Genomic DNA, 24,575 nt, shown 5'->3' with positions numbered 1-24,575 from the left:
ATATATTTATGCTATTGTGGAATGTCTTTGACTGTAGGATACACTCCGGTTTAGTAATGCCTTATCTCTTGTTCGTAAACAGACGCATGTATTCTGAAATCAGAGCAGACTGGCGTGATGTCAGCAATTAGCAGCATTCTATAGATATACTGGTGGACCGGAAACAGTGAAGTGTCTGACCTTTAAAAACAAAGAGGCCGTATGAGCAGCTCTTCGTTGGGCTTCGATGTAGCCGAAGGTGCTATACGACCAACGTAAACACTGGTTAAGTGGAAATACGTACGTTTCAAATCTTATGATATTTTCACAATGATAGTTATCCATTTTATGATGTATATGTATCTAAATATGTAATGTCTTGTAAAGCAACACGGAGGCAAAAGTGTATACGTTGAAACGAATCGTCACATATCACTGGCGTGTGTCAGAGAAGCTTGCATGGCCGGAAGACACTCGCGACTGGATAACTGACACATTTCCGACACAGTGATGACTAAGCATAAGATGACTATACATCATGTAACCCGACTTACCTCTTGTTTGTAACGGGGCGGTGGGTTAGCCTATATTGTTTAAAGCCTTCGCTCGTCATCCCGAGGGCCTGGTTTATATCCTCAAACAGATACGATACGTGAAGCCCATTTCTGGTGTCCCCCGCAGTGATCTTGCTGGAATATTGCTAACAGCGGCGTAAAGCCATACTCATTCCCTCACATGTCCGTAAACAAAATCGCAGTTTCTGAAATCGGAAAAGACGCTCTGTGCCTGCTTTAGATATTGTCCTGAATATATATAGATACGTTGAAAACTACCACAGTGAGGTATATGAAAATCAGAAGCGACTACCTCTAACTGTCCAGAGTACTGCCGTGACAACGCCTGGACGACAACGCTACCAATATTAACATAGGGTAAGTAAGCAAGTCACGTTCTTGGATACATTCTCAATGAAAGTGAACAGCTGTTTATGTCGAAGAGCAGTCATCAATTTCGAAATAGATGAAAAATATATATGTGTAATTTCTTTATTGGACAGTGTAATATAAGTCGTCAAATGACAGCTGCCTGTGCCTATGGAGTGAGAGTGAGTATAGTTTTGCGCCGCTTTTAGCAATATCAAGGGGATTGGGGTGCTGAATGAAATGTACCTCACGCAATGCACCCATGTGAAATCAATCCTGAGTGTTCGGCGTGTCAGTTGAACGCTTTAACCACTAGCCCACCTCTAGGTAAGAGTGAGTACGATTTTACGCGGCTTTTATCAATATTCCCGCAATACTGCAGCGGGGGACACCAGAGATATGCTTCACACATTGTGACCTCGTGAGGAATCAAACCCAAGTCATCGGCGTGTTGAGCTCAGGGCCCTCGCCCCTCCCTCCCCCCCCCCCCCCCCCCCCCCCCCCCACACGCTACCCAGACAGCGAATGGAACTTCTCCATGTGCTGTTTTTGCCAAGGAAGGGCATCCACTGACAGTCTCTGTAAATTCATTGCACAGACGACATTACATGTTCACATTTTGATTAAGAATCACATTCAGGCGATTGCGAGTGGGAAGTGACTGGTCCTGAGCAGCAAAAAGGAGGCCTCAGTTTCACATTTGAGACCAGCCGACTTCATCCAGACGAAGGAGTCAGTGGGATTGCTGTTCCGTTCCCCGCACTGCATGTACACACGATGCAATGGCTTCTCAGACAGCTTCTCCACAAAGGACCGACTCTGGCCCGATTTGGTAAAGGACTTCACCTGGTTTACTCTCATCGCTGTACGTCCAGCAGTACATCACCATGAGCAAAATCAACTTCAAATTTCAGATTGTGTCCAACAACCGTGACACGCTTAAAATAGCTGTGAAATTCCTTGCTTTCATCATGAGTCCTGACATGCATTACCAGAGGATCATCCGATAAATATGTGCAAAAGTACACAATAAAATTCTATCATGAAGAGCCTCCACATTAATCAAACGCTGTCCTCCAGAATTGATTGGCATAAATATACGATTAAGAGAGGAACGAGGGTGGTGTGCTCTGTTATCAGACATGATCCTTCTAGTCAGGCGGTCAAGACCCTGGATGTCTTGTTTTGTCCAGTCAACTACTCCAAAGGAATAGGAGAGGACTGGCACAGCAAAAGTATTGGTGGCTTTGACGTTGTTTCGAGCCTTTAGCTCTGAACTCCAGATTTTCTTTAAAAGAGATTTATACTCGGCCCCAAGTTTATCCTGAATTTTGGCATTCTGGAGCTTGTCTCGAACTTGCATTCCCAGATATTATTATTATCACAAACGCCTGTCTAACAAACACCTGATATCTCGCCCTCTTGGGGCATCGCTGGCAATCCTACTTCGAGCAGTTTTCGAATAAGTAAACCTGTAAGTTGAGAACAATTGTTTAGAAATTGAAACCACCTACACTTAATTTGCCAAAGGCCAAATGTTCCTGATAGGAACATCATCGTCATCGTACACAGTGGACTTGCGCTAAGGTACGTGTGCTAAAAAATTGCAGTATTCACTGTGACATGTAGTCTCTGAAATGAACATATTTCACAAAATATGAAATGTTCGTGAATTCGGATCACAGAATATAATGAAAGAGAGCCCAGAGATTTTCTTAATTTCCTAAAACCGTGGGATTGAAGACGTGCCACAATTTGTAGACTTGCGTTCTTGGATGAATTTGTTTCAGGGTATGACAGACTACTGGCTGTTGTGAGGTTTGATTTTATCCTGTTTGTTTTGTCCCATTTTAGCAATATTCCAACAATATCATGGGGTACACCGGAAATGGGCTTCAAACATTATAGTAATCGAAACTGGGTCGTGGGAGTAATGGCCGATTTACCACACTACCCTGCCGTTATAGAACTGTTAGAACTGACTGCGGCGTACGATATTCCATCATTTGTCTTACACTATTGCACACGCTGCATCAAACGTTCACCTTGTCAGCAGTGACGACTGAGTGTGAAGGACAGGGCTGCTGTACCCTCACAGATAACGTGTCAGAAACAGTTGTGACCACATGGTTCGACTCTCAGCCTGGAACTGAATAGCGAAAAACACAGATGTTTTTTTTCTGGAACAGTTTCACAAAGCCATATCTGTCGCACCTCTTTACTGTACTGTACAGACTTACGACAGTTGTATCGTTATAGTCTTGAGAAACGAGACCCTGTAGGATAAAGGAGAGTTTCAGCCCTTAAAAACTTCGCATGAAACCCATGGCTAAAATGTTCCTATTTTCTTTATTCAGTGTGTGCTGTGATACTAAATAGTCATAATATCTTGGACGAGGATAGGAAAGTTCAGAGTATCTGCATAAGAAAAATAAATCTTTACAAGTTGAAGTGCATAGGAAGAACAACAGTCTCACAGTCTCTGAACCACTATTTTGCCTAATGCCAAGCCTTCTGCTAAAGCCTTAAATGAGCAAGTCTACATTTCCTCAGGTTTAGGGTAATGGCACCAGCACGTGTAGCCCCAATGCAGATGTTCTTAGTCTCTGAATCTCTAGGCCCTTATTCTCGAAGCGTTCGTAGTCTTAAGAATTCTTAACTTTGATCGTAGCCAATGTGTTAAGAGTGGCGTTAAGAAGTTCGTAGCGCTACGGGCGTTTCGAGAATAGCTAGCCTGGTCTCCTTTTCAATTAAACTGGGTGTTTGTTACTATCAAAATTATACATATTCAGAGACTAAGCCATAGTCTAGAGGTACAACAGTCATAGCGTTACGATAGCTTTGTGAAACTGGGTCCTGGCCCAAGGCCTTTTAGTGTACGAAGGTGTTTGTAAGAATCCCCCTGAAGAATACTTGTAATCTCGACATCAATCCTTATGTTTTCAGTAACCTTCACATTTCATGTGGTTAAAAAATGGGTATTCTGTGTCTTTTCTTTAAAATGTCATCATAATTACATCGATACCTGTAGAAGGAAATCCTGAAGAACTATTTTGAATCCTCCTTCAACGTTCATGGTTACTGGTTTAACATGTGTGGCAACACAATGTCGACGAAATCAGAATCATGTATATACAGGTTATTTATTGTACACAAGCATACATTCCGATTTTCGCCATTCATTCAATATACATTCACATCGGTTATACAGTTTCATGTCACTGAACAGAATGTAATATTGTTTCCTGAAGGATGTACAGGCGTGTTGCATACAAGTTCAGGTAGACAAAAAACATATATACAATTATCTGAAGCTTGTACGCGGCTACCTTAAACAAGAAGACAACGCTGGTGTTCAGTGCTACAGTCAGGGTTTCTTGTCACAATTAATAACAGATCATTACTTTAACCGTAGCCAAAGTATCACCTTCAATAAATCCCATATTTTAACGATCTTAAAGAATAACATGCGTAAACGAAACAAGAGTCAATTTGGAAAAAGGTCTGTGAGAAAGAGATTGTAATACTGAAGATTTGCACATATTCACAGTTTCTTTGTAGTTCATCCCTGCTCAGCAGCGGGAGCTTGTTCAGCAGCAGGAGCCTGTTCTGCCTGGACTGTTTGCTCACTCTCAGGTTTGCTCTCCTCTGCTGCTGGTTCCGCTGATGAGGGCTCTGTTGATTCTGCTTGAGGTGCTGGTGTTTCTTCTGCAGGTGTCTCTTCTGCTGCAGGTGCAGGTGCTGGTGTTTCCTCTGCTGCTGGTGCAGGTGCTTCCTCTGCTGCTGGTGCAGGTGCTTTCTCTGCTGCGGGCGCAGGTGCTTCCTCTGCTGCGGGTGCAGGTGCCTCCTCTGCTGGTGGGGCTTCCTCTGCAGCAGGTGCTGGTGCTTCCTCTGTTGCTGGTGCAGGTGCCTCCTCTGCTGCAGGTGCTGGGGCTTCCTCTGCTGCTGGTGCTGGTGATTCCTCTGCTGCAGGTGCTGGGGCTTCCTCAGCTGCTGGTGCAGGTGCCTCCTCTGCTGCTGGTGCTGGTGCTGGTGCTGGTGCTGGTGCTGGTGCTGGTGATTCCTCTGCTGCAGGTGCTGGGGTTTCCTCTGCAGTGGGGGCAGGTGTTTCCTCTGCTGCAGGGGCAGGTGCATCGTCTGCTGGTGTTTCAGCAGTCTGTTCTGATGGTGCTTCCTCAGCTGGCTTTTCTTCCGCTGCTTGTTCCTGTTCAGAAACAGCTGCTGGTGCAGGTGCTTCTTCGGCTGCTTTTTCCTCAGCTACAGGCGCTTCTTCAGATACAGCTGCGGGTGCTTCCTCAACTGCTTTTTCCTCTGCTGGTGGTGTGGACTCTACTGGTGCTGACTCCTCTGCCTTAATTTCATCCTGGACTGATGGAGCTTCCTCAGCTGATGGTGCTGGTGCCTCCTCAGCTGCAGGTGCTTCCTCTGCTGCTGGTGCCTCCCCAGGCTGCTCTGCAGCTGGTGCTTCCTCAGCTGCAGGTGCTGGTGCTTCTTCAGCAGCTGGTTTCTCTTCTGCTGCTGGTGCAGGTACCTCCTCGGCTGTAGGTGCAGGTGCCTCCTCAGCTGCCGGCGCTTCCTCAGCTGGTTTTTCTTCTTCAGCTGCCGGTGCTTCCTCAGTTGGTTTCTCTTCTGCTGCCGGTGCTTCCTCAGCTGGTTTCTCTTCAGCTGCCGGTGCTTCCTCAGCCGGTTTCTCTTCAGCTGCCGGTGCTTCCTCAGCCGGTTTCTCTTCAGCTGCCGGTGCTTCCTCAGCTGGTTTCTCTTCTGCTGCTGGTGCTTCCTCAGCTGGTTTCTCTTCTGCTGCTGGTGCTTCCTCAGCAGGTTTCTCTTCAGCTGCTGGGGCTTCTTCAGCAGCTGGTTTCTCTTCTACTGCTGGTGCAGGTGCCTCCTCAGCTGCTGGTGCTTCCTCAGCTGGTTTTTCTTCTGCTGCCGGTGATTCCTCAGCTGGTTTCTCTTCAGCTGCTGGTACTTCCTCAGCTGGTTTCTCTTCCGCTGCAGGTGCTTCCTCAGCTGGTTTCTCTTCAGCTGCAGGTACTTCCTCAGCTGGTTTCTCTTCAGCAGCAGGTGCTTCCTCTGCTGCCGGTGCAGGTGCTTCCTCAGCCTGTGTCTGCTCTGCTGCCGGTGCTTCCTCTGCTACAGGTGCAGGTGCCTCTTCAGCAGCAGGTTCTTCCTCAGCAGGTTTCTCTTCAGCTGCAGGTGCTGCCTCAGCTGGTTTATCTTCAGCAGCAGGTACTTCCTCTGCTGGGGGTGTAGACTCTACTGGCGCTGCCTCATCTGCCTTAACTCCTTCCTCAGCAACTGGTTCAGCTGGTGTCTCAGCTGCCGGAGCTGCTTCTACTGCCGGAGCACCTTCCTCTTTCTGCTCAGTTTGTGTTTCTGATGGTGCAGCTGGTTCTGCCTTTTGTTCTTCTGTTGATTCTGCTGGCTTCTCTTCAGCTGCTGGTGCCTCTGCCTTAGCTTCTTCCTGAGCTGGTTCTGCTGGTGCCTGTGTAGCAGGTGTCTCTTCTTGAGCTGCGGGTTCTGAAGATTGTTGAGGGGCTTCTGTAGTTTGTTCAGCAGGCGCAGACTCTGCTTTTGACTCCTCTGCAGCAGGTTCTGTTACTTGTTCTTGAGAAGCAGGTGCCTTAGCACTTTCAGATGTTTGAGCAGAGTTTAATGATGCAGCAACAACATCATCAGTTACTTCACGTACACCCAAGGGAGTAGACAGATCCCGCTCTTCAGTCAGTACAGGTGCTGGCTCAACTGCTGTAGCCATTGCAACACAGGATTTAGGGGCTGTCTGGACCGCAGTAGATTCCTCAGAAACAATTAGGTTAGGGGCACTTTTTGGCTTGTCCTCAACAGCAACGTCCTCTGTGACAACAACTGGTTCTGAAAAACAAAAACCGTTTCGTAAGTTTCATGGCTGAAAAAGAAATTAATCAGTGAAGACAATAGATCACGCCAGCATTCTGATTACAATAAAATCTCATAAAATTAATGTCTTAGAAATAACTAACAATGGCAACAACATCTTAACTTGGTGCAAAGAGAATCTGGCTGTGTTATAGGGGGAACTTGGGAGCAGCGCTCATTAGGCGTTCCAGATGACCTAGACCAGATGACACCTATAACTGTGTGTTCGAATCCTAGTTCTGGTGGTCTCCCCATATCCAACTGACCCCAGTATTGTTCAGAGCAATCTAAAACCATGCTGACTAATGGGGTGAGTAAGCTGAGTTTTACGCCGCACCCAGCAATATTCGAACGACATGGCGGCGGGCAGTGCATAATCGAGTCTGGACCAGACAATCCACTGATCAACAACACGAGCATCGATCTGCGCAATTGGGAACAGATGGCATGTGCCAACCAAGTCAGCGAGCCTGACCACCCGATCCCGTTAGTCGCCTTTTACGACAAGCTGAGTCACCTTTTATGGCAAGCATGGATTGCTGAAGGCCTGTTCTACCCCGGGTCCTTCACGGGTCCAGACTAATGGGGAGACCACTTCTTTCACTCGTGGTGATCTGCAGCTTATTACAGAACAAACAGCTGTTGGGCTCAATTAAATCGGTGATTAGTTTGTGGTTGTTGCTTGGCCGCCGGGTGAGGCTTAGCGTGTGAATCAGCAGACACTGCAGACGAAACTATCACTTTGATAAGGTTGGATAGGAAAGACTTGTCTCTGCGACAATTATTGGAGCTTTACATCACATTTATAAGAAACAGCTAAGGTGTTTTGTGAACACGGCCTCGTTTCACAAGGCGACAATAGTGCTATGACTATCATATTTCCGATACTTAGATACGTAGAGTTACGGCAGTCATAGCGCAGAGATCGCTTTATGAAATTGGACCCAATATTGAAGCATTACATTATATCACACTTTTTTTCATAAGAAAAAGGCTTCAGTCTCTGAGACATGAACGGAATACATCAAGTTTAGATTTAATTAAGATAATGCAAGAGCTTGTGTAAAGTACTGGTTTTACGATGCAATTGTCAGAATTTCCAAGTAACGGTGAAAGAAGTCTCAAACGAGTTACGTAAAATCAGTTGAAAGACTGGTACTAGTGTGGGGTCTTTTTCAGCTTTTCACAAAAAGACGCCAATTACGCCAGCTAGTAATACGAGTGAGATGATATTTGCATGTATTACTCTCACCCGCTGAAGATATCACTGCTTAATAATTGGTGTTTAACACGTCGTGTAATACCATCGCGTGATGCCGTATGTATGACGTCAGAGTCACGACGTCACAATGCTAATACCTCTGTCACAGTAGTATTAGACCTTAATGGACTCTCGGAAAGCAATGTGTCATCATACTCGCTGAATTCGTAGGAAAGAAGTACTTTGCTCGATATTATTTTGCTAATGTTGGGTGAGTAATAACTCAAATACTAAACTTTGTCCCGTGCAACACCATATTTATCAAAATCGTGAATGGTATCGGTGTCTTACTCGCTCGCTCTCTTTTCATACCAAACCATTCACTCGTTTCACAAATATGGTATTACACGGGACATAGTTTAGTCTTCTCTATATACGATGTTAATGAAATTGGTTATTTCTGACCGTATGGGAAAATGGCAACTGCCACCGTGACTACCATATCATTAAATATTGGGTTTGACAAAGAATGCCTAATTTCTCTTTCGCTATTACGGAATTAACACATTACAATCAGATCTGATAGGTGATAGCTACAGCGAGACCTACAGTCGTTAAATGTTTATTTCCACCCAGGAGACACGGGATCAAAAACACTGATCTCACTCACACTAAAGTAAAGGTGTCGTCGATAATATTAGAATTATTGTCAGGTCAGGTCGTTCACTGCAAATAACTAATATGCATAAATAAACAATTAATGTGAATAATATGCAAACACACTTTGGTTGTTTTTTGGACCTCAATACTAAAAATAAAGGGCTGCACCATGGATCTGAATTGGTTATTGTAATTCATGATAAACAATTATCCTCTCAACAACAAAAGAAAAAAAAATACATTTCACTGAACATTTTATCTGTTCTAAATGCGAATTGAACTATAAGGTACAACGACCTGGCAATCCTTTCCCTATGTCTGTTATCTGTCTTTCCCTATGTCTGTTATCTGTATACACACATTTCCTAACTGTAATAGGTGAAAGGAAACGCACAATGACATAGAACATGAATATCTGTTAACTTAACACCCTAACGTGATAGCCAGCAGGAATGTTCTCTACGTTCATATCATAATTCCAGCTGTACCCACTCCCAGTAGAAGGTGTAGATGAAGCAACAGTATTGCTTTCTGGAACGTGACCAAATCGGTAAGATTGACATCGGGATGACTGGGCTCTGAAAAGAGAGCGTTTCCAGGACGAGCGTCAGATCCCCATTCCTGGACTACTTGAAGGAAAGAGCTCAGTAAGAACACCCACAAGAGCGGCGTCTACACACACCAACATCGCCGTCAACGTCCGTAAATAACATCTCAAGTGTTATTTCAGACTTGTCTAGTTGCTAGAGCTGCGTCTGATCTCTTCAGACGTACGCGCTCCACATTCCATGCAATCTATACCCTTCATCGTTATCTTTTTGTACACCAGTCTGTTCTCATGATATCGCGTGACACATCTGGAGAGCGCATGGGTCACGCTGACCGCTGGTATGTACACTTGTGTCCTGGCTGTGTGTGGACATGACACGGAGGGTCAACGCACAGGACATGAGTCAACTTTACCACAAGCTAGGATAAGATTGGCAGGAAACATGCCGGACAGATTCCAAGCTCGTTGTTTGTTGAACACAATGACAGATATCCAGTTAGACTCCATGTAATTCACCAACACAGACTTGTGAAATACCACACATGCTACTGATAGAAATACCTAGACTTTAATAAACTAAAATGTGCTTCTATTTTCATATCTACCTGTCAAAGATGTACATCAAACACATCATTGTTCCTCAGACAAAATGCTAACATTTTCAAGAAGGAGAATAAAAATACAAACATCCAAATACACTAATGCCTTTGCGCATTAATAAGAAAATAAAAATACCTTTCAAATTTTCAAACAGGATATAACTGCTGACAAAGTTAAAATATGTCAAAATGTTTTGCTGAGTGATACACCAGGTAAATTAAAGAGGTTACGATATCATATCAGTTATCAGCGACTGGCATTCCCGTATACTACTTGAGGCAAAGAGCGGTATTTATCTCCCTCAGTGTACGTATCGCACATTGTGGCTTCGAGAGTATCAGTGACGTCACAGTCACGTGGCTAGGTCCCGCCCCTCTACACCTCAGTTGTGAATGAATTGCGTCGTTCCAATCGCCGATGTTCGTAATACAACACTATCTGTTATATATTCTCATCAATGAGACCGATTCATCTTGCGATAATAACTTAGCAAAACACTTCTAAAGGACCACTTACGTCACTATTCTAATTAGTAATTTAAGTTTTCGTAACTACATATTTCTGGCATAATAAGCAAATCTCGTTTTCTGGGATTTGTTTGACATTCGCACAGACATGTACATACCTGATGTCAAAAACGTTCACGTTAACTATCACAGGGAATGTGAAAAGGCTGACTATGGAAAGACTGGCTCTCGGACGGGTTAACCTTGTTCTCACATCCAACACTTAGAGGCAATCTATCTCTATTCCAAGCCTCAGAAGAACTTCCAGCTAAACGGGATATGTTCTCGCAAAGCATCTCCGAGTACTTGATAACTCATATCTTCTCTGATTGTAGCAGAATGTAGTAGATTTAATTGCAAGGATTTATCGATGTTCACTGGCGTGCCAGCGCCTCTGAGTCCTGCCTCAGCCCAGGCCTGGGGTTAAACGCGTTAATAGTGGCACTAGGGGAGTGTCATATATCAGAGTTATCTCGCATCAAAGCCGGACACATACCCGACTATCGTACATGCGATGTAACTCTCTAACGTGTCTGCAAATGGTCAGCCTGCTATTCAGTGCGCTAAAACCTTTCAGAATGAAAAGGACTGAGCTTGAAAAAGTGTTTTAAAACCAAAGCATAAAATTACATTGCACTTAACCATATTCATTCAGACAGAGTAATTAAATTGAATGTCAACTCTGTGCAATACATAGCATTTCAACATTTTTTCTAGTCCTGCTATGCAGCCCGGACTGTCATCCACGCATCAATAGCGTCGATGTAAGCCACAGAGAAATGTAAGTGAAGGTCATATAAAAAGAAGGATCAGCAATTCCCAGTCTAAGAGTAACAGCTGAGGAATGTGAATCTGATATGCAAGAGGAACGTACTGCTGCGAGGATATCGAAGACGATAACGTATCCGACATACTCCAATAAGCATCAGTATAATCGGAAAACGCCCAATTAAAAGGTTAGTCACAGTCAAAAATAGGAAAGAAAGTTCAAACCAAATCTAATGTTAAGGATATGTGCATATAAACGAGCTTAAAAAAACTTAACCTACACAAATAACATTTGATGTACCTATCAAACATATATATAAATTCTAAAAATATACCTATAAAAGAGAACTATCTTCAATAAAGTGAAATACAAAAGTAAAAACGTACCTTTAAGCGCTAGATGCCTGTGGCCTAAGAACGCCTTAATACTAGTGTAGTTGTAACACGTAGACACAAAAGTCACACAAACTTAGGCTGACAAGTCAGAAAGTGGACAGCACAAATCCCAAACACTGAAATGAATCGGCGAGGTTTCTGATAGACTCAAACCTACTCCTTATTATATGTTTCACAGCGGCTAGGTAAATCTCATCTGAGTTCCGGCGTGTTGCAAGACCTTGTCCAGGTGAGGTAAACACTCTGTCCTCCTCGGGCTTTAGCTCTCAACTATTTGATAGCGAGACCGTACAGGCTTATATACCTGGAATTATGGATCTTCGTATCTCATAAATTGCCTTAGGCAAATTAAAAGATGGCACAGAGATGATTCGCACCCGCCTGTTCTCCCTGTTGGTAAAAGTGGACTGGTCCAGCAGTCGCGTGCCACCTGTCCAATTTAGCTACCTAACCCCTCCCTGCCTAAAGTGCTCCGTTATCGAACACAATCGTGACCCACTTTAAACAATAACTATTAGATCCTATAGTTGTAATTGTCATTCATAAGGGCAGAGCAGCTTCCTGCCATATTTAAGCAATTGTAAGCTGGACAAGTGGGAATTGTTTTCAAATGTAGGTGCGACTGGCTCTCATGTAAAACGTTAGAGGGACACGGGTGACAGGTTATGTTGTGACGGCCTATCGCCTTCCACGTTTGGTGGGACGGTGCCATGCCCACTGCCCAACGTGTCGCTGGGGTACGGCACTGGAGCTGGGGCTCGGAAGAGGCGGGGGGAGTGTGTTTGGGCCACAAGTCTTTACCAGGTGTCAGGAAAGTCGGTCACGTAGGGAACTTGGTACAAGGGCTGTTTACAACATGTTCTACGTTTTGCTATTTCACAGCACACTGATGTAATCGTGCACAGTCGCGTTGCTTTCCTTGGAACTGTCGGCGGAGCTGCACTTAATCTGCTGTTTAAATATGCTCAGCAGCTTTTTGACAAGCTCCCTTCACCAACGCTATAACACCACAGGATGTCAAAAAAGTTATTTAAGCACAAACATGTTGTACATTTAAATCATATTCAAATTCACAAAGTAACTCCGACACAACCAGTGGTTCTATAGAAAAAGACCCCAAAGAAATATACTGTACTACTCGAAAAATATGCGCTCAAGAAAAAATGGCATCGTGCTTTTAGGATTAGTGGGGGCAACTTCAAATGGTATACTTAAAAGATACCATGCTTCCAACCCGTTGGGATAATTTGGCAAGTTATAACCCTGCTTAACTGAACATTTTAACATCAACTTCAGCTACACATTAGAAGTTATGTATAGCTTGAAGCTATGGCGTCCAGCAAGACGGAGCTGACACGGGCATGGCGTTCCGGCATGGATGCTGGAAACTTTATCAGTCTCTGATATATTGGTAAGTCATGTTGTAGCGCATGCAGCTCCCTACAACCCACCTTTCGTTCCTGAATCACACTGTTATCCTGCCAAGGACATTCTGTAATCCAAACTCCTAAATGAAGAAAGTCCAGGTTTGAATCCCCAAGCCCAGTGAGCTCAGGTTAAATGGGGTTGTTTGGCTGTACCAAAACTGTATATTTTCAGAATGTTGCTAGTCTTCCAATATGTATGCCACGTATATATGGCATCTGAACATGTGAACCAGGGTCTCCTTTCACGAAACACTAAGGTGATCCCAAGTCATTAAGGTAACGTTAGTGCGATGTTAAAAAATGGGGGGTATGGTTAACCTTAGTGAAGGTTGCTTCGTGAAAGACGGCACTGTATTGTGGACACGTCAAACACGCACGAGGGAGTTGATGTAGCCTAGTGGTTGAAGCGTTCGCTCGTCACGTCGAAGACCCAGGTTCGATTCTCCATAAGATGCGCCTAAGTGTATGCCCTGATTCTGTCATAGGTAGGGATGTAGTAGTTTCGTGTTTAGACTCTCGATGGTAAAACGACATAATTAAGAAGGTTTTGTCAGACAAGATCGGGGCGGTAGGGTAGCCTAGTGATTAAAGCGTATAAGATCAATTCCTCACATGGGTACAAAGTATTAAGCCCGTTTCTGGCGTCCCCCGCCGCAATATTGCAGGAATATTTTTTAAAGCGGCATGAAACTTACAAACGTCAATATAATCTCCAGTGTTCCATTCTTTCAATGATAGGCACTGACTGCAGCCCAAAATAACAAGCAGTGATAAAAACCTAATGTCATTTTCACAACAAGAAGGATAAATGACTTTAAATGATGCAACGAAATTTTAACTAAAATGATTCTTGTGCAAACTATTGGTTTTCTAGGGTCGTGTACAACCTATGTAAGTACACACTTAGAACGAAAGTCCAGGACATACCGTACACTAAGTGTGGCGTATGTAGATGTGACTTGTGAGGGCTAGTATTAATAAAAACATTGGAGACCTAATTACTGTAGTGGGTTCTACAACCTACACACACTCTAACTCCAACCCGAACATTCACAAGAGTGTCCAACGTGCTAAATCACAATACATTAAAATGTATCCGCTCGCCCGCAACATCTGCTCTAGCGCGCACAGAAGGTCTTTACGAAGTCTCAAAATGCATATTCGCAATGTTTATAAATTAACATTACCATATATCTAACCGATTATAATCGGATAAGTCGCTAACTGACTAGTGACGACTCCTATATTGAAGCAGGAGATGCTGGATGTAATTTCACCTCCACATCACCACGTGTCGTAGGCAGCAGCAGCAGCAACAACAGTTATGTGTATGACTCATGCCTTGGTTATCACAGACAGTGATATCAGGCTGGTCCTACCTAGACCAACACGGATATGTAACGGTCCGTGCTATGTCGGTTAATGAATGTAAAATCGAGGAGATTTATCAATGAGATGAACCAGCTCAGGCTGGTCAGTAGAAGACGAGACTGGTTCACTGTTGTGTATCTCGTCGTTGGAGGCGGCGTAGTTTAAACAAACAGGGTCAAACGTAAATAATCTACGTGTTTGTACCTACTTGTAAATGTGGGTCGATTCAGAACATAAAAACGGTTACTGCGTCTCTCACCGACCGAGCTGATTGCAACACACCCGACATACCTTCAAGCACCTGATTGTTTAACTTCACTAAACGATCTTACAAACTATACAATTGCTGATTATCCAAATAAATCAGGGACGGGCATAAAGCTTATTTGAATAAGCCATCTATTTCAAAACACGATGGAATTTGTACGGGAAGGCTCTAAACACACATGTCGCTGCTGTAACAAAAAAGACCCCCAATACATAAAGGCTAGGTATACTGGGATCACATGTTGTAATCACCATGCTCTCAGAACCTGCATGGCTCTTGTAACAAACACGAGGCAAGGATCTGTATACTTAAGTCACATGTAACCTACCTATCTTCAGTACCTGGCTCTTGTAACAAACACGAGGCAAGGATCTGTATACTCAAGTCACATGTAACCCACCTATCTTCAGTGCCTAGCCCTTGTAACAAACACGCGGCAATGCTCTATAATCTTAGATCAATGCTCGTAACCAACTAATCATTATTACCCGATTCTTATATAAAACTCTGGATTCAAGTCACAGGACTGAAACTCAAACACGTTTCAAAGAAAAATGGCCATTTACGTTAATCAAAAGAAGATTGTGAATGAGCAGCAAGTAGGTCATCCTTAATACTTCAGTCTCATTTTAGCAACTGAATCTCACGGCAAACTGATAGTAATGAGACCAACTGTGAGCCCTGATTCTGTCGGGTCGTGATGTAAATTCATGCATGACTTAGTTTCTTGTTTGGACCCCCGATGGTGAAAACGCAGAATTAAGCACGTTCCATCAGACAGGAGCACGTACGGTGGGGTAGCCTAGTGTAGGGTAGTCTTCGGCCGATCCATGTATGATTCAAACATGGGTACAATACGCGATTCCCATTCCTTGTCACCTCTGCCATGACTCTACCGGAATGTTGCTAACAGCGGTGGAAACTAAACTCATTCATTCACTCACTCTAAGAGGATCAAATCTGTGCGAACACTACCCGCCCACATTCAGTCAGCTTTCATAACAACATTACGTACAGGGGATCGATTGTGACACTATCCTTACGTGGGTGACGTGTCGCTTGAAGTCTTCAATCAAGCCTAATCAATCTGACTTAGTCAGAAAACAATGACAAGTTGTCCCTTGAAATTAATCAATGACTTTCAAAGACAATCATTCGCAGAGACACGACGCCCAAGGCGAGAAATGTCAAGGACGAGAACTGAGGGGTACTGTAGCTGACGTGACTGCGATAACAGCTCCGACTCACCCATGGGAATTTAGAATGGGGGCGAGATGAGAGGGGGAGACAGGTGACACGATCATACATCTAGTACAAGAGTACGTCAGGTAAGCGTTCACGTAACAATAAAAGAACTGACGGTTGAGTTGTGTCATGTCACATGGAGATTGCGAGTTTGTGTACACTGTCAAAGACGCTTAACACATACCAACAACTCGGTGACTATTACCAGTGATCGAGTACAAGTAAGCTGACATATTTAGGAGTGTTACGGTTAGAGATCCGTTAAAATGCAATGTTTGGATATATTGACAACGAACATAAACGAAACAAGATCTGGCCGGGATAACAAATGAATGTACTATTACGCCGCAATCAGCAATGTTCCAGCTTTATGGCGGCGGTCTGTAAATAATCAAGTCTGGACCAGACAATCCAGTGATAAACAGCATGAGCATCGATCTGCGCAATTGGGAACCGATGACGTGTCAACCAAGTCAGCGAGCCTGACCACCCGATCCCTTTAGTAGCCTCTTACGACAAGCATAGTCGCCTTTAATGGCAAGCATGGGTTGCTGAAGGCCTATTCTACCCCGGACGAACCCGGTTCGGAATCATTTATTGACAATAGGTGCTGATGCACCGACAAATGTCACTGCGCATGTCTACAAAAGGGGCTAAGTGAGTGAGCGGGTTATGTCAAGGCCTATGAGCCGCCTGTAGATATTTTCCAATTTTTATAGTATTTTGGTTGTTGTTTAAAGCCGCACTGAGCTATATGGCAGCGATCTGTAAATAATAATGAGTCCAGGCTGGGCGATCCAGCGATCAACAGAATGAACATAAGTTTTTGCATCTGGGGTACGATGCCATAGGAAGGCATTGTGTCAGTTAGGTCGGCGAGCCTGACCACACGATCCCGTTAGTCGTGTTACTGAAGATCAGGATGCCTATTATCGAAAGTGTCCCAGCTAAGACAAGTAGGACAGGAGTTATGACATCCTTCTGTTAAGATAAGACCCTTTCTCGAAACGCTCTTATCCTTGTCCTAAGTTGAGTAACAGATCCTAGCTAGGATAGCGAGCTCTTCAGTAGGTGAGATAGAAAAAAAAACCTTCCTCACGTTCACCTAAATATTATCTATAAGACAAATCGTGAGACTAGAATCAAAGTAGGTTTGAAAGTGGTGAAATTCAGCTTTTGGTGGATTTACTTGATCTAGGAGAAATTGTAATTAATTATATTTTTAATAAAAATTTATACCTTGTATCCAGAAAAATAGAGTAAACTTGAACTCGAATAGATCTAAACTATTTTATCAGATCTAAGTATTGTTACATGTTAACATATTAAATGTTCTCATCACATCAAATTCATTTATTAAACAAGGACATAACATTTGTCGTCAGATTTTGAAAGTCTGCCAAAAAGAGAATTTAGATTTTCTTGAACTTTCATTATGCGTCATCTCACAAAGTGAAAATTCACTTAGGAAATAAACAGAAGTTTTGTACTTCCCTTATCGAGTTGGCCTTGACATTGACATTTCAGAAGAATGTGACAGAAAAGACCGATGTTGTGAATAAAACGGGATAGAATAGGTAAGCATAAAAATACATATCGGTTGCAGATCTAAAGAATATGTGTATTGCAACAAGTAAGTCTTATTCACAACTGATAAATTGATGATATAAACTCAAAAAAATCTTCTTAACTCATAAAAACTGCGTGCTGTTGTAAATTCAGCTGTAATTAAGTTTTCACAAAGTCAAAATTGGTGAACAAACAAGTAACACACCATGTTGCTTTCCACTGAGATGGACTTAGGACAAGTCAGAACCTATCCTAGTATTTGTCCTAAGTTAGGATATGCTAGCGCTACGATACTTTTCGAGAATAAGGTAGGACACCTATCCTAGAAGCTAGGATCAAAGTTTGGATATCTTCGGGCAAGGATCCTTTCGAGAATAGGGGCCCAGTTCTTAGCCGGATCTTCACGCGTACGTTTCTAAAAAAATCCCGAAGATAGAGTGCTGAAAAAGCAATAATCCAATAGGTTCTTCTCTTTAAACTTAACCTTGGATCAAATGAACCCCGTATGACAAAGTGTTGCGATTCAGTATATCACAGTATATCACGGCGCGTCTCCATATTGGTGGAGAGCCGGAAGAGAAGTTCACCACTTTAGCGAAACAAACGAGCACGGGTGTTGTGCTGACAATTCTATAGCTGGAAATATGTGGGCGAACAACCAGGTATAACCACACGACCCATAGGCTTCTTGGTCCCGATCTACAAAACGTTCGTTGCGCAACGATATTCGTAAGCCTATGATAAAGTATAGAGTTACGACAGGTCGTAACGTTACGAACGCTTTGTGGATCGGGATCCAGTGCCTTTGTGTGCGAACTGCGAACACCCGAACACCCCCAGGGCCAAAATGGCTCTTGTAACTCCAGGATAACTTTACCGCACATAGATAAAGACACAACGAGGCAGTGATGACGAATGCCCTGATCTTACCTTTACCGTTAAGTTATGCGTGCACTTGACTTTACTGTTCACATGAATTATGCAATCATTAGTCGACAGCGATAGTGACACCTGACTGGAGCAAATGTGTCATGTATCCGCCAGTGTGTCATTAAGTACACCATCCTCTGGGCTCCGTTGAAGAAAGCGATCGATACTACTGGCCTGAAAGTATACTTGGTAAATGGTTTGTGTACAGAGAGTTTTCAGGCGTCTCCTAAAAACATTCACCTGTCAGTTCCACTTATTGCTATAATATACATGGCAATATCTAACCACCAATGTTAGGCACTCGCTGACCTCTTTGTTACCTCACACGGAGTTGAATAGCCTATGCAAATCATAAACATTAGTGTATTCCAATGAGAGCCAACATGTAGTTGAAATAAATATGAAAGTCTGAGTAGAACACTGTATATCTAATCTAATATCTGAGTTGGGAGAGTCACCTGCAAAGTGTACAAGTTCGTACACAATATACACTGCCGTATAGCTCGAAAAATCGTATGCATCGTAAGTGACATGGAAAGAAGCTTTGGTGAAATATGTGACCGTACTCAAAGAATGAGTTTAGTTTTACGCCGCTTTTAGCAAAAGTCCATCTACGTCACGACGGGGGACACCAGAAATAGGCTTCACACATTGTACCCATGAAGGGATCGAACCTGGAATTCGGCGTGACGAGCGAACGCTTTAACCACAAGCTTAAGGCTACCCTTAAGTAACAACCGCTACACATAAATGTCGCTGTCTGGTTGGATGAGCGCTCCTGTTATTTTCAATGTATCCCGTGTACAAGCGAGGTGCATTGCAATATACCCCGTTGCCAATAGCAACCCATTCGGAACTTCGTGGTAGTTACTTTTTTTATATCGAATTACATTAAATGAGGTATGATGCACGGAAATTACCGATGTTTTGCGAATAGAAATCGATGAAAGGGAGATAACTCTAAATCTTTTTTTTTCTGTTGTCCGCAAAGTCTAGCGATGGCTACGAACACATCTGACTCTCTTTCCAATAAATAAATTTCGACAAAACGTTCAAATGTAGTCCCTGTGAATTTCAAGAAGGGGAATTACATCGCGGCGACAACAGCAAGATGCAAGATTCGATTCGTTTGATTCACAGAGTTTGGCTGAAGTGTACGATCCGATACCCATGCTTCAAACAGTTCAAAATTAACATTGAGGTGTTCGGTAAAATAAATACGCTCAGCCAGTCAGAGAGCGACATTTATGTGTGAGGTAAGATAATTACTCGTGTTCATATTGTAAGTGGTTGCTACTTTGGACTAGCCTTAAGCTTGTGGTTAAAGCGTTCGCTCGCCATACCAAAATTTCAGGTTCCATCCCCTCATGGGTACAATGTGTGAAGCCCATTTCTGGTGTCCTCCGTCGTGACGTAGCTGGACCTTGTTAGCTAAAAGCGGCGTAAAACTAAACTCATTCTTTGAGTACGGTCAAATATTTCACCAAAGCTTCTTTCCATGTCACTTACGATGCATACGACTTTTCGAGCTATACGGCAGTGTATATTGTGTACGGACTTCTACACTTTGCGGGTGACTCTCCTAACTCAGATATTAGATCAGATATACAGTGTTCTACTCAGACTTTCATATTTATTTCAACTACATGTTGGCTCTCGCTGGAATACACTAATGTATATGATTTACATAGGCTATTCAACTCCGTGTGAGGCAACAGAGAGGTCAGTGAGTGTCAAACATTGGTGGATGGATATTGCCAACTTATAGTGTACCCCAACACTCCTCTGCTCAACGACCGCCAGTGTGTTCGGCATGACAACTCACAACGTCGGTATGGAGGACAACGATGACGACAGATAGGCTAAACAGATAGCTGGATTCTTTCTTTATTTCATGAATGTGGTGTTGACACACTAACAGAAACGCACCTGCGGTTACTTAGCTTGTTCAACATGTAATATTACCGAATATAGCCTTCCGGCAACGGTCGCCTTAAATTCCTGTTGTCTACTTACATCTAATCGACATGAGGGGTCGTTTGAGGCCTTCACAGATACACTACCTCTGAGCTAGTATGGTCTGGAGATAAGAGAGGACTGGCTTGACAGGTTCATCCACTGACAAGTTCATCCACTGTCTGCTGGCGAATTTCGTAGAATTCGACCTAACCTCAGAAATATCTTGAAACGAGTAATTTGCCTCAAACGAGTACGCTTAGATTGGACGGATCTCATGGAAGTCTTCACCGTGTATATTGTATAGCATTTGGGGACAGGACCCTGCTATATAGGGGTCAGCAGTAGAATACTTGATAAGGTGGTCATATAGCCATGGGTAACGTGGCGGTTTGACATACTGTCAAAATGTTCTCTCCCCTGGTGTTAAGGCGTGGATTCCTTTTCCAACCATTTCGACTCACAAACACTTTCGGAAAACTGGTTTGGACAACGTCCAACAAATGATTATAGAAATGAACTCAAAAATATTCTGTGAAGCCAATTTCAGGTGTCCCCTGCCGTAATGTCTTTGGAACACTACTAAAGAAGGCGTAAAACCATACTCACTCGCTAGTTAGTAAACACCAAGATCTAACGGGTACAGGGCACTGGTCCTCGTATCATTGCTAAGATTAAAGCCTTTTTTAAAAACACAGAAAAATTTTGAGATGACCATCGACATTCAAGGTACAATATATCTAGATATAGCGTATTATTACCTACGAGGGCGAACATATCGGGGTATATATTTCTCATACGATGACCTGTGGCAAAATATCACTTTGTCATGGTGACGTGACAATGCTATGACGTCACGTTTCTTCTGTGATGTTGCGTTCTACATGTAACATTACATGGAGATATCAACATTTAGGTAATCGTTTCGTAAACATAGTATAACATGGGCACTCATATAATATCCTTTACCTGTAAAGTTTCAAGACGGGGGTCATCTCAAACGCGTATATTACGGTTGGTGAAGTTGAACAGGAGAGGGTTCGAAGTGTGGACGGCGTTGGGATCGTCTTTGGTTCAGGTCACAGTAGAATTAAGGTCAAGGTAAGGTCAAAGGGATTTGAGGTTAGGGAGGGTTTGAGGTCGGGTGATGTTGAGAAGAGATGACGTCCCCATGGCGTACTGGCCCAAGGTTGGGGTTGATGCCTGTGTGGTATGAGACTGTTTAGAAATGGATATCTCCCAGGTGGTTCGTTATTCCCACATGTCCCGCGACAAAGGCGTGCTGTATGTCAGTCACCATAGCATCAATATACATGAGTCACCGCTACTCGCCGTAACAGAACCCAGCCTGAGAATATACTGTATGTTACATGTATATCCGTCGTCTACTATTGATTTATATCAAGAACATAAAGTGCCCGGCCAAACTCGATAAAACCTGTAAGACAGCAACGTTCTGCTACTATCGCACAGTACAGTCATGTTACCCGAGTACAAAGTAATCACTTGTACGTCACCAGGCGAGTCAGCACAACACACATGCTGCTTCTACCAAACAACACAATTACATTTAGCATTCATTTCACGAACACTAGTACAATATTTGACTAAGCGATTATACCCTTTCAAAAAAAAGTGATGTCATTAAATTTCCAATAAGAAGCCAATTCTTGTGAAAGACTTTTTCACATTGTACAATTGAGACATGTGACAAACGATGACAGTTTAATATCTCCCATATCTTGAGTATCACTAAGCTCACAGATTCAAGACAAGTCTTGTTGACTCAAGGTTACTGTATTGGATCAATGCCATTCGAGGCCCTTGTCAGATCCCATATCAACATAAAGGCCAATTACAGGATATATGCAACAAATCAAAATCAAAGTTGCAAAGTATACCTTCATCAAAAACAATTCCCATACTAACACAAATATGCGCTTATTATTCACATAATAAGAGCTCACGGTTGCCTTGCATAAGTATTAAATGACGATACTCCCAGTCCCATGATCTGTAAGACCTGTCGCCAATCATCAGGTACACTCAACGCATTACGTGATGGCTTGAACGCGCGCACGGTAAACGGAGGATTTTGAGGGGGCAATCTTTAAATAACAAGACACACAAAATATTGACAAAGATTTGTTAAAGCGTAAGGTTTAATTGGACACGTTTTACATAGGGATCTGCTCGTACGTTGATCAAACTACACATAGCGCTGGTTCTGTGCTTGGCTTCCAACTAACAATCAATGACACCTCCTCTGATGAACACCATCAATCATGTACATGTACTGCCTCGGACAGTTTCTCATGACACAATCTACATACATCTCGGCGATACCGTGTCTGGCAAAAAGTATGATGTCATATCACCGGTCAGCATGTAATGTTCTCACTCCTCACATATTATAAACAGGAAATGTGTGACAATTTAGTTTCGAAATGTTAACATTCATCACATGTGCTGGACAAGGGCGTCCTCTAGCACGGAAGTACGTGGGCATTCTTAAAGATTGTCATCTAACACATACATTTGTAAATTTCACGAACAACACCTGATGACATTTGCGTCGGACTATGCTGCAAATCAAATAATGGTTATGACGGTGATGATGACAATTACAATCATGCATTACACCGATCAATCAATTTTCAAGATACTATACACGCATGATCTAACCATAGGTACATATTCATATATACAGAAGGTATTGACTAGCAGGTGTACACTAATCGAGGATTATGAGATTCAGACGATATGTTACAATTTCAATACGGAAAGAGATCTATATAAACTGCAAAACAATAACAAGTCGTTATTTATGTGCGAGACGATCGACAACAGGATAAGCCAGTCAGCCCCAACCGTCTTGCTCACAGCACGCAATTCCGTCTTAATATGTAAACATCCCCTAATTTCGTGGCAAGCATGTCGACATGCTTTCAGCCCCAGCCCCGAAATCTGACCACGTCTCTGGAACATGACATCAATAACCTGTTCCTGCCAACCAGCTTTAACTACAGACTAACCCGTATGCTGTGTCGCATCGACGACGCCAGGTTTTTGCTTCGATAGGAGTCCGCCCATTTTTGTAGTTTCTGGATCGGTAAAATGCTCAGATGAAGACGGCGGTAATACGTCACTAGGCGCTGTACATCGCGGGAAGGGTAGAAGTCGGGTACAGTGCACGCTCTCTCCACTCGACCTTCACTATAGTGCTGGTGTAGACGGTTCAGACAGATACATGCATGTGCAGGAAACACAGAACACTCGAGTAACAGCTGGCTCGCAATGATTAATCGGTCTACAGGAGAACGCGGCGGAATAGAGTATATAGCTGTGATAAGAACACGTCTAATCATCCCGTCCTAAAGACGATCATTTCGTAGCTTTATAATAAGGTAATGGGCAAACGCAAATGATCTGAGTAAAGGTTAGTTCGCAAGAAAACAGCGTATGGGTCGTGACGCAATCGTGCAAGTATGGGAAGAAGCCGATTGTTGGGAGAGCAGGATAGATCACTGATAGGGCGATGAGTCAACAATGTCTGGTATGTCTACGTTTGCTTCATACCATCCCAAATCATATCCACATCAACAATTAAGTTAACGTTGGATTCAGTGCGTGGCTATTTTAATAGAAGGCGAAAACTACCTAATGTATCTACACTTCACTCAAACAGAACGTGCACGTGAAACCGAACGAGACACATCCAGAAACAAACGTATGAAAATAATAAACGACTGGCGATGACTGTAAACTCAATGAGGATGATGTTGATGATGATAATAATTGTGGAGGTGGTGATGAATATTCAGTTATTCTAACAATTACTTGTATTTCAACTGCATGCCGCCCGTTGACAAGACATGCGGCCAAAGTATCGTATCAGTTATAGACCCTGGTGGTGATGATGATGATGATGGTGGTGAGGGTGAACATGTGCAACAACTACTCTTAATGAAACAAGAACGTGAGTGCATGACTCCAGTAATCATACATGCATCACATCAGTATCGTATCAGTTATAGACCCTGTTGGTGGTGATGATGATGGTGGTGAGGGTGAACATGTGCAACAACTACTCTTAATGAAACACATACTACTCTTAATGAAACAAGAACGTGAGTGCATGACTCCAGTAATCATACATGCATCACATCAGTATCGTATCAGTTATAGACCCTGGTGGTGATGATGATGATGATGGTGGTGAGGGTGAACATGTGCAACAACTACTCTTAATGAAACAAGAACGTGAGTGCATGACTCCAGTAATCATACATGCATCACATCAGTATCGTATCAGTTATAGACCCTGGTGG

At 43.2% G+C, this 24,575-nt stretch overlaps 1 protein-coding gene across 8 annotated transcripts; it reads right to left on the bottom strand.

Moving 5' to 3' along the window:
• Window positions 1-4,026: 4,026 nt before the first annotated feature.
• LOC137289058 (skin secretory protein xP2-like) lies at window positions 4,027-23,724 on the bottom strand. 8 transcript variants are annotated; one of them, XM_067820838.1, is made up of 5 exons: window positions 23,280-23,724; window positions 6,057-6,773; window positions 5,319-5,336; window positions 4,641-4,952; window positions 4,027-4,559 (listed from the first exon to the last, which is right to left on the bottom strand). In XM_067820838.1, the coding sequence occupies exons 1-5, from the start codon at window positions 23,335-23,337 to the stop codon at window positions 4,465-4,467; spliced, it is 1,200 nt and encodes a 399-aa protein (XP_067676939.1). In that variant the 5' UTR covers window positions 23,338-23,724; the 3' UTR covers window positions 4,027-4,464. The 8 variants fall into 8 exon arrangements, with proteins under 8 accessions (XP_067676939.1, XP_067676937.1, XP_067676941.1 ...); XM_067820836.1 differs by having other exon boundaries at window positions 4,027-4,694; window positions 4,743-4,952; XM_067820840.1 differs by having other exon boundaries at window positions 4,027-4,640; window positions 4,743-4,952.
• Window positions 23,725-24,575: the final 851 nt, after the last annotated feature.

This window comes from Haliotis asinina, chromosome 1 (assembly GCF_037392515.1).
Source record: "Haliotis asinina isolate JCU_RB_2024 chromosome 1, JCU_Hal_asi_v2, whole genome shotgun sequence".
In the NCBI taxonomy this organism is placed as follows: domain Eukaryota; kingdom Metazoa; phylum Mollusca; class Gastropoda; order Lepetellida; family Haliotidae; genus Haliotis; species Haliotis asinina.
This window is presented reverse-complemented; position numbering and strand designations above follow the sequence as displayed.

What these genes read in the sequence shown, in the direction of transcription:
- LOC137289058 (XM_067820833.1), bottom strand. Translation starts at nt 23,337, where the DNA reads ATGGGCGGACTCCTATCGAAGCAAAAACCTGGCGTCGTCGATGCGACA. An exon ending in CGATGCGACACAGCATACGG is followed by an intron (nt 6,774 to 23,279) that starts GTTAGTCTGTAG and finishes TTTGTTTTTCAG; the next exon opens with AACCAGTTGTTGTCACAGAG.